The 10,411-nt window shown below is 44.4% G+C and overlaps 1 protein-coding gene across 1 annotated transcript; it reads right to left on the reverse strand.

Moving 5' to 3' along the window:
* Positions 1-1,242: 1,242 nt before the first annotated feature.
* LOC133349476 (mitochondrial import inner membrane translocase subunit Tim17-B-like) lies at positions 1,243-7,484 on the reverse strand. The gene is made up of 6 exons (XM_061562962.1): positions 7,361-7,484; positions 5,991-6,090; positions 5,578-5,641; positions 4,187-4,315; positions 3,745-3,855; positions 1,243-3,108 (listed from the first exon to the last, which is right to left on the reverse strand). The coding sequence occupies exons 1-6, from the start codon at positions 7,384-7,386 to the stop codon at positions 3,014-3,016; spliced, it is 525 nt and encodes a 174-aa protein (XP_061418946.1). The 5' UTR covers positions 7,387-7,484; the 3' UTR covers positions 1,243-3,013.
* Between the last annotated feature and the right edge of the window lie 2,927 nt (positions 7,485-10,411).

The raw sequence follows: 10,411 nt of genomic DNA on the forward strand, positions 1-10,411 counted from the left end.
GCAGCCAGCGCTATGCTGCTCCATTACTGATTCTATGCCACTACAAATGTATGCACTTCTGCCTTCTGCCTGTCCACCCAGTAGTAGTGAGCTGGTACAGCAACAATGGGTCGGCATGTCCCGTGTAGTGGGATAAAGTGTGGGTATTCCCACATCTTCTAAACCGTCTGGCGAGTGTCGGAGAGTGGAGAGCCTCCCACTAGAGCTTCATCGAGTGGAGGATCTTCCACCTGCAGTGGCGTGAACAATAATTGCAGAGCTGCACCTTGTCCACACGTGGGCTCTCAGCTTGTTAAATAATGGTTGTACGAAGCCCACCAAACAGCAAAGATTGTAACTGCCATGATAAACGATTGGATCACATTAACCATATTCGATTGAAAAATACCTATGGGTGATTCATAAACTATTATTCGGCAGAAAATATTCTAATTGGATTAAAATATCAATCGTTATTTATCTCCATATATATAACAGGCAAAGTTGTGATTATGTGTGACTGTTCAAAATGTTTAGCGTACTTCCCGACATGCAACAAACTTGAAATTTGCCATGTGGGTACTTTCCAGACTGTACACCATGTAAAAATTATTCAAATACTTTTTTGGGGGGGGGAGCTCAATAATGCATATATTTTTTGCACGGCAAGTGAGCTGTGATGTCACATCTGTCACGTGACCCGCGCATGTGGAAGCGTCACGCAGCGTAGTGTAGTGGTTAGCGCGCCGCACTACGAACCCGGCGACCCGAGTTCGATTCCCGCTCACGGCCACCACCGGTGACGATTATTTTAACCGCTCCTGGGCCTCCCCTAGGTCGACTCGGCCTCAAACGAGTAACTGCTGTGGTGTGTGAACATCGCCACTGGAGAGACAAAAGGCGGCTGGGCGTGGTGAATCCAAGTCCCGGGCGAAGCCGGGTAGTAAAGCTAGTACTGTATAATGAATTGGCATGACATTACAATCGCTAGCGTCGCTATTGACTTGTCCTATTTTAATGCAAGATTAAACTGCAGCCGTTCGCGTGATATGCGAGTTTTTGTGACCACGCAATCAATTTAAGTGACATTGGTCATCCACTAGAATTTAAACATGTGGAGTTGACATTTGTCACCAGTTTTTTCATCTAGACAATTACACTTACAACATTCACTAGAGGAGAACATACATAATGTGGATCAGTTTGGGTTGGTCTGTCCCAACAGTACAGCGTAAACTTTTGCAATGAACTGTGAAGATGAAGAACGCGCAGCGATTATATCGCCCATTACTTTATTACATTTGACGTACGTATATTGTACATTTCTATACGGTTCATCGGTACAAACTCCAGCAATGATTTAACTCTTCAATCGTGGTAAGGAACATTCCACACATGGCTGCAGAGTATATTTTGTTTCCCTTATTCATGAAAATTAAATGTCCCCTTACTTTTTTTGTTGACTTTGAACACGTAAGAGAAATCTTGCCTTATAAATACGACTGCACATGACCAAACCTACACAAACACATCAATCTTGTAAATCGTGTCAATGTAATACATTTCTCTGCAAGCTTTAGTTTTCGTCCAAACACGGTTTTAAACAAAATGCAGCAAGTACACACGCAGTACTTATTACAGTATATGGTCCATGACAACCTTAAAGCACAAGCCCAAATTCCAAAGGTTACTCCTTAAAATAAACAGAGTACCATTGTCCATAATAAATAAGGAACTTGGGTTTAGGTGAATTGGGGCTTCTACTTGATGGTTGTGGACTTTCGTTTATTGCAAACCACTAGAATTTAGTAAGTGGCTTGCATATTGTAGCAGGTGCATGCTTTTAGAAATTTACTTGTATATATATTTTTATATAGCAATATTTACAATGTTGCATCAACTTAAGATACATTGAGGGCTCTACATTTTTGTTATGATTTCCAGTGGTTTACTCGACGAAAACCTGGTGGGTGACCCGAATTTTACTCGTGGCCACGCACGGCTACGATAACTAACAATGTGGAAACAAACGTCGGTCCTGGGCAATTCAACTTCATCAACCTCTAACGCCTAGCGTGAAGTATGGTCAAAAAAACCTCCCATGACCGCCATCGCATTCATCTAGCAGTGGATTGTCAAAGGGCTGAACACGATTCTTCGGAAGTGACGAGAATGGAACCCAAATGTAGACGTTCCCAAGCACAATATATCAGTGCCGTCACTTTTGCTTTGAGATTTTCAGCGAGCAGGTAATGCACCATTATTCAAATGGTTTACTCTGTAATGTCTCTAAAACCTAACAGTTTAGTAATATTCACAAACATGAAAAATATATCCTGACACTGAAAGGCTTGCATAAAACCCTCAAATGTTTGCAAATACTAAACAATGCAGTTTCCAAGTAAAACAATTAGTTTGAACTTGTATTTGTTACAACTGTAAATATTACCATCTTCAGACATTCCCACCAATAGTGAACAATGCGGTTTTGAAGTGCCAATTAAATAATTTCAACAGAGTGTAAAAGTTCAAAGGCATTAATGTATTAAAAGGCCAAATTCATCTGTTGAAGTAATCTATGACTAATGAGTGCACAATTGCTACTTAAACCTAGGCTTATTTTCTTCTCAAAAGCCTTACTCTTGGTCCACAATAAGAATAAGACTGACATACAAGCCAGTTCACCTTGACAATTCAACCACTTATGAGGTCTACACTCAGCCCATGAAACACTCCACACTTGGTAAAACAATAACCCGTCAAGCAATTTAACTAAATTTAAATTGTCAAAAATGCCACACATGGCTTCTTCAGTGCCCATATTTGAAAACGAAAAATACTCTTTACGGTAAACTTTCCATAACCAACGTGATTGAAGCCATCCGAGTGTGGGCACATAGGGAAACGTGTGAAGGTTCAGTCTGCCAATTAACTTGCAGCTTGGTTTATTATTCATTTAAAATGAATGGCTCACAGGCATGAGGCTGCCTGCTGGCTGGCCTGGCTTACTCGATGCCACTTTCTCATGACATCTTCATTGATATTGGCCATAAGAACCGAAGCCCGCGGCAGGGAGGTTTGCAGGGGGTGGTGGTAGCTGAGCAGGATCCTCAACCAACTGCGGAGGGCCTGCAAAGGGTAAACCATGACATTCGAATATCAGGACTAACACAAATACTATAAACATTCACATCCCTATATGTACAGGGTTAACTGTCATCTGCTGGTGGATTATACTTGCTTGCAACAACAAAAATCAAGTATTTGCATGCGCGTTGTTTGTGTTAGCTGCTCCTCATTTATCGAGGTTAAGTGCCCATGCAACCACACACATCCACAAGTACACCGATTATTTAAAGGAAAAAAAGAGATGACTATCTTCTTGGTTCTTTCGGTAAAGTCACGTAGAAGGGAAGTAATAAAATAATAAAAATAAAACATAATAAAATAATTATCACGTTTCGGCCACAACGCAAGCAGCCGTCCTCATGTGAAGACCAGGTCTGTCGTGGCCGAAACGTCGTGATAATTATTTTATTATGTTTTATTTTTATCATTTTATTACTTCCCTTCTACGTGACTTTACCGAAAGAACCAAGAAGATGAATCCCTGAAGTCACGAAAGCTTTAAATCGAAATTTAAGAGATGACTAATTCTACATCTTCACTCCCATTCTACGGAGGCAAACAAATGTTTTTATAGGTTTTGTGTGCTACCGTACACTGCTAAAATGGTGTCAAACACACATTTTATTGTTCCCTCACCATTCTGGAACTGTGTAGATGTGAACCTTGTGAGCATGATTCCAACTCCCTCAATGAGCGCCAGCAGCACGCCACCCATGACTGCAGAGCCAACCATGGCCACCGGTCCACCTGGGTCAAGACCATAGCAGCAGCTCTTATAAATGGGACATTATGATGTGCACGACAGCCTTCATTGGAAAATGGAATAACATACACTTACAGATTTACATTGCTCCGATTAGCACGGTTGGCTACGTACAGTGCGAAAGAAGTTCATGATACATTAAAAAAAGTCTACTGTGTATCAATGGTTTTATATTACATAAACTATGATTTTTTATTTAATTCTCATCAGACTGCAATACCCATTTAAGCAAGGTGTAGGATCTTACTCTCAGAAATTTCAATTAAATGAATCATTGAAGATTATCGGACATATAAAGACCGAAGTGAAACTAACTTCGTGCGGCCAGCACGGCGCCCGTGAGCGCCCCGCTCGAAATGGAGTTCCACGGGTCTTCCTTCCCACGAATCTTCACCAGGCCGCAGTCTATGGTGGAAAAGAGTCCTCCCCACACCGCGAAACTGCCTGACAAGGGAGAGATTGACTGCTATCATCACGTCAACATTAACTCAGCGGTGAGTGCTCTATCAGTGGCTTACAGTTCAAGCACAGCTGCTGGTCAGAGCAAGTTATATGACGAAGGAATCAAATAAGATTCTGAGACAACTGCAACATCCAATTTTAAGGACATAACACTGTGAAAGTGATGATGGTCAATGTGTAGCACAGATATATCAAGAGCCAGGCACATTACTCCAGGATCATATTTGATATGCAACATCTTCAGCCTTGACAAGATAGTGAACAACCTTGAGCCAGCTACACTGTGTCCTTTAAAAGGCTATAAATACATGCATTTTATTTACTGTAGTACAGTACAGCAGAAACTGTGCTATCTTACATAAATATGTTCTTTGTGACCTGCATCTGCTTTGCAAAAAAAGACTCCCAGTTCTTGACAATGTTGCATTCACAAATAGCGAGATACTTCATGAATATGCATTAAGTGCAATTTTGTTGTTCTTACATTATTGTGAAATAATTAACTGCTCTTGAGATGACCTGGCATAAACCGTGCTCAGTAGAAATATTTTTAATTGTTATAACTGACCACTTAAATTGAGTTCAGTTTTTTTCCAAAATATTAACTTAAATACGTGTAGTCAAATAACTGTGCATTTAAGTTAATTAAAAACTATATGCACTATTTTATATTTATTAGTATATGTAATACTCTGTTTAAGGGAATTTTTACTTTATGCAAAACGGGGAGAACATACACATGGAAATCGAACCCAGAGCTTTATTGCTGCAAGGCAAGTATTTCCACTCTACCACACTGCCACCCCATTTTTACGTCAATGCTTGAGCGAGCGGCTGTAGTTGGCCATAGAGGAGGAATACAACTCGGGGAATGATGACCTACAGAGGGAAAAAAGTATTTGATCCCCTGCTGATTCTGTACTTTGCCCACTGACAAAGAAATGAGCAGTCTATAATTTTAATACTTATTTCCCTCATTAAAATGCTAATAAATTTATAACATTTTTGACATGCGTTTTTCTGGATTTTGTTGTTGTTATTCTGTCTCTCACTGTTCAAATAAACCTACCATTAAAATTATAGACTGATCATTTCTTTGTCAGTGGGCAAACTTACAAAATCAGCAGGGGATCAAATACTTTTTTCCCTCACTGTATAGTGAATACACATTCTTACACTCTGGACACTTTGTTGTAACAAAGGCATGGTGTGCTTGCATCAAGAGGGAAAGTCCTTCTCCTCACCTCCAATCTGTGGTCCCCGAAGTTTTACGGCACTGATGCTGCTGTGGAAGCGATGTCCCACCCCCTGACAAAACAAGACAACTACAATGCTCAGATATCCACACATTCTCCAGTCTGACAGTCAAGTCTCCAGGCAATACAAATCTTTGGCAGACCTAATGCGTTAATGAGATCAGTGTACCAGAATTAACACAGCCATATTAAAACCAGAATAGACGAAAATGACTGCAAAATGTAAGTACAGAACGTATTCAGGATACAATGTACATGTTCTAAATCCTTCGCAAAAACGTTCATGCTCAGAGTTAACGGCTGCCCATTCGCTTCACGTATCTTTAAGTCCCAAGGCAAAGAGGCTGCGTCAGAAAAATCTGAATGTGCATGTCACACAAGTTTTATAAGCGCTCGCTTACCACTGGGGCATTCCTGAAGCCTTTAATCGATTGGAAAATTCCTCCTCCAATTGCGCCCATGGTGAAGGCTCCTCCGCAATCGTCAACTATCCTCCATGGACTAGAATTAAGTCACACAAGCACACGCAGGGTTATGTTACTGCACTATGCAAACGTACTGTTGTGAGTAAAAAAAACACAATTGGACTGCTACGCTCAAGAAAGTCTGGCAACATTTTTTGATATGCCACGCTTTTAGAAATCTTATGTTCACGTATTCCTATAATATACGGTCACAGTTGGTTTCATGAGAAAGAATCAATACATTTCACCATCTTCAAAACTTAATCAACATTAGCTACATCCCTTGTAAGTCGATGGGGCCCAGACCTGATTTTCTACATGCCAGTATAGTAACCACCGAAGGTGCCAAAACTTTAGTGGTACATGTTCCAACTTGTTCACATGGCCATACAAGTGAATATTGTAACACTTTCTACATGGGCAATAAAGGTTAATTACATCATAGCTTACTCATGTGAAAAATAAGTTATCATTGTCCACTTTAATTGGACGTAAATAAATTGTGAGTTATGCCATTTCAGTAAGACACGGATTACAAAACTAACTCAAAGTCATGATTTGGCCATCTAATAATACGACTACGGACACATGTTCGTCCGGAGGGATAATGCAACGTTCTGATTTATATCATAACCCTCTCATAACCCTCTCTTTAACTAATTGTAACCGACGGCATACAGAACTTGGAACCACCAAAGTTTCGCTCAGGTTTTGCCATCTCATGCCATCTCATGCCCGAAAGTGGCTCCGGGCACACTACGGCATTGAATGTCATAACCCATTTACTACACAGCGCAATTCACAATTGACCGCGACGAATACATCACGACCACGAAACCACCTCCACCACCAAAATGCCCCGAGCCATGACTATATAACATCAGGATGAGACCCATCAGACTCAACGTGACCGAGGAGGGCCTCTCCTCTCCTTCAACCTTGGCGGGGCCTGCGGGGGTCACGACCGGGCTCGTCAGCGAGCCACAACGCCGCCTCACCGCCACGCACCAACAACATCGCGCCAATCACACCGTGGGGCCGCTACACTGTTGGTGGCAGTGGCCCTTCGTGTCGTGTCGGCTACAAGTCAGCGTGCCGAGCAGAGGCCTGGGCCCGGCTCGATGCCCTTGTCCACGAGGTTACACAACCGGCACACGACCACGACAAAAGCAGTTCAACGAGCCGCACGCGGGCAAACAACAACAATTGCCGCTCCACGCTCGCCTACTCGGCTCAATTCGCCGGCTTAATCGCGTCGCTCATGGGCAAGTGGCCCCATTAAAGAGGCCGCCGCCGTAAACATTTACCACGGCTCGCGTGCGTATTCCTCCATGGCTGGCTGGCTGAGGCGAGTGAGATCGTCCGGGTCGGAACTGCGACCGCCAAAAAAACGTTCCGGGCCTGAGTCTCTCTCCCCCCAACCACCGGGCCCCTCCCCCAACCACCGGGCCCCTCCCCCAACCCACCAACCCCTCCCCCAACCACCCAGCCCCCCCCCCCCCCAGACCTCCCACCCCCTCCCCCAACCCCTCAACTCCTCCCCCAACCACCCAGCCCCCCCCCCCAGACCCCCAACCCCCTCCCCCAATCCTTACCCCTCCCCCAACCGCCCAACACCTCCCCCACCCCATCAACCCCCCCCCCGTCCCCCTCCACTAATTTGCTAAATTGGCTTATATTTTTGGTTCTTTCGGTGTGTTTCAGTCGACACGTCGTGAGAATTTTATTATTTAATATTTTTTTATTATTTTATTATTTCCCTTCTACGTGACTTTACTGAAAGAACCAAGAAGATGAATCCCTACAGTCACGAATTGCTATTGGCTTGTTACTTGCACGGGCTTCGTTGAAATAAGTCTTCCGGGTTGCCAACAATCATTTCTTTTCTTTCCGGCGAGGTTCGACGAAACGTTCCGGGGGTGAAGGCGAAACACGTTGCGTTGCGTGGATCGTTCGGCACGATTCTGTGAATCGGTTTTTTAAAATAATCGAGCGATCCAGGCATCGTAATCGCGCCGCGTGTAAGATTCCATTATTCGGCGTTCGTGCAAAATTGCTGCTCTGTGCGAGCAAAATCCACTTTCACGTTATCGTTGAGCGGAATGGAATTAAATAGTCAGAACAGGCGACACATTACAAACGGAACAAAGTGTATCGATCCATAATTCGATTACAATGCTGATTCGACTCTTGGCCGTTGCCCAACACGTATGCTGGACTTGTGTGAAAAAGAGATTCATATCTCATCGGATGTTCCCCAATATGAATAAATAATACATATTGTGATTATCCCTCGCCTTGTGCTGATGCAGTGATGGAAATGTCACATTCGTATGGCAAGGCACAAGTAGGACCCTGGGCTACTGGTGGTACTGTGAGGCCCCCAGTAATATTTTCAAAAGGAAATCAAAGTTAAAGAAAAAATATAATGCATTTTTACAAGGCTAACAACAAATAAAATCCAGCATTCACAAATGAAATCACTTTTTACTTAATCTCTGCAGGCCCTCCAGCTGGCGGATGCCCCTGGGCTTGCAGACCCTACAGCCCGTGCTTGAATCCGGCCCTGGGTAACAAGTTAGATTACGAAATGTCAATTTGCTCAAGTTGAAATGTTACCGAAAGACCCAGAGAATATTGAAATGTCGCAGTTTCAACACGTGGCCTCGCGATGGGCGGGGTCTGGCAGAGCAATGGGCGGGGTTAGTGATTAAGTGGGCGGGGCTAGCGATGTATTGGGCGGGGCTATTGGTTCAGTGGGCGGGGCTAGCGATGTATTGGGCGGGGCTAGCGATGTATTGGGCGGGGCTAGCGATGTATTGGGCGGGGCTATTGGTTCAGTGGGCGGGGCTAGCGATGTAGTGGGCGGGGCTAGCGATGTATTGGGCGGGGCTATTGGTTCAGTGGGCGGGGCTAGCGATGTATTGGGTCAGTGGGCGGGGCTATTGGTTCAGTGGGCGGGGCTAGCGATGTAGTGGGCGGGGCTATTGGTCCAGTGGGCGGGGCTAGCGATGTATTGGGTCAGTGGGCGGGGCTAGCGATGTATTGGGCGGGGCTATTGGTTCAGTGGGCGGGGCTAGCGATGTAGTGGGCGGAGCTATTGGTTCAGTGGGCGGGGCTAGCGATGTAGTGGGCGGGGCTATTGGTTGAGTGGGCGTGGCGAGTGGTTTATGGGGGCGGGGCATGCAAAGCAGGTGGGTGGAGGGAGGCGGCCTGCCAGCCCAACGTGTGTCCCGCTGAGCCTCCCAGAAATGTAATAGGGTTAGGGGCAGTCCATAAATGACGTCACGCACCTAGGGGGGGGGGGGTTCAGACATTTGTGACGATGTGTGACGATGGGGGGGGGACGTTACATCAAAATGCGCAACTTTAAATAAATATAGACAACACGTTCTACTTAATTAAATAGACTTTTTAATAAATGTTTTCTCCTTCAACATCAGAGTGCAGCACCACATAAAATACGCACTACAATGACAATCGTTTAAAGCGATTTGAAGCATGTTTTATTTTGGGGGGGGGGGGCAGAGCTTTGTGACGTCATATTTGAGGGGGGGGGGTCTGACTTTTTGTGACGCCGTGTGATGAAGTGGGGGGTGGGTAGAAATCGTCCTAAATCGCGTGACGTCATTTATGGACGGCCCCTTCGGGTAACCCTAAGGGACAAGTCTCTTATAGGACAGCCACTGCTGTAAGGTCATGGAAATGAGCGTAGAAATGTAACCTGGTTCAATTGAAGGTCCATCATCGTCATCAACCATTATCTATGCACTGCTGGATGAACGGCTCCCCGCATCATCCTTCACGATCCTACAAGGCCACACAATCCATCTGCAAATAAGCCGACGTAATTATTCAGACTCCACAGTGGTTATCCTCTCGGTCGCATTCGCTTCTTCACGGCAGGTGCTATGATCATTGTCGGAGCGCGTTCGCAGCTGAGGTTCACGGTTCCAATTTCAGCGGTCGCCCTGGTTAATACTGTGGATGCATTGACCACAATATACGATGCGCCGTCTGCTTCAGAGTGGACATTCAAGGTCCTGTGTCTTTCAAATAGAGTAGGTCATTGTTTGCCTGCGTCATCGTGCAAATCTGTCATTCGAAAATTATTATTTGGTTCTTTCGGTTAAGTCACGTCTAAAGATAAAATAATAAATTAAATTAAATAATAGCATACGACGTTTCGATTGCAACACAAGCAATCATCATCAGGTATAATGAAATAGCGACATAAAATCTAACCAGAAAACTATAGACAGACATATAAGCAGACAGATATCACCAAGATACATAGAGAGAGCAACACAGGTAACAGAGAGGGGTGATCATCTCTGTGGGGTGGCCTTAAATAGGCA

This window comes from Lethenteron reissneri, chromosome 30 (assembly GCF_015708825.2).
Source record: "Lethenteron reissneri isolate LAM-NWPU_2019-01 chromosome 30, ASM1570882v1, whole genome shotgun sequence".
In the NCBI taxonomy this organism is placed as follows: Eukaryota; Metazoa; Chordata; class Hyperoartia; order Petromyzontiformes; family Petromyzontidae; genus Lethenteron; species Lethenteron reissneri.

What these genes read in the sequence shown, in the direction of transcription:
- LOC133349476 (XM_061562962.1), bottom strand. Translation starts at nt 7,386, where the DNA reads ATGGAGGAATACGCACGCGAGCCGTG. An exon ending in GAATACGCACGCGAGCCGTG is followed by an intron (nt 6,091 to 7,360) that starts GTAAATGTTTAC and finishes ACTTAATTCTAG; the next exon opens with TCCATGGAGGATAGTTGACG. An exon ending in ATCTACACAGTTCCAGAATG is followed by an intron (nt 3,109 to 3,744) that starts GTGAGGGAACAA and finishes TACCCTTTGCAG; the next exon opens with GCCCTCCGCAGTTGGTTGAG.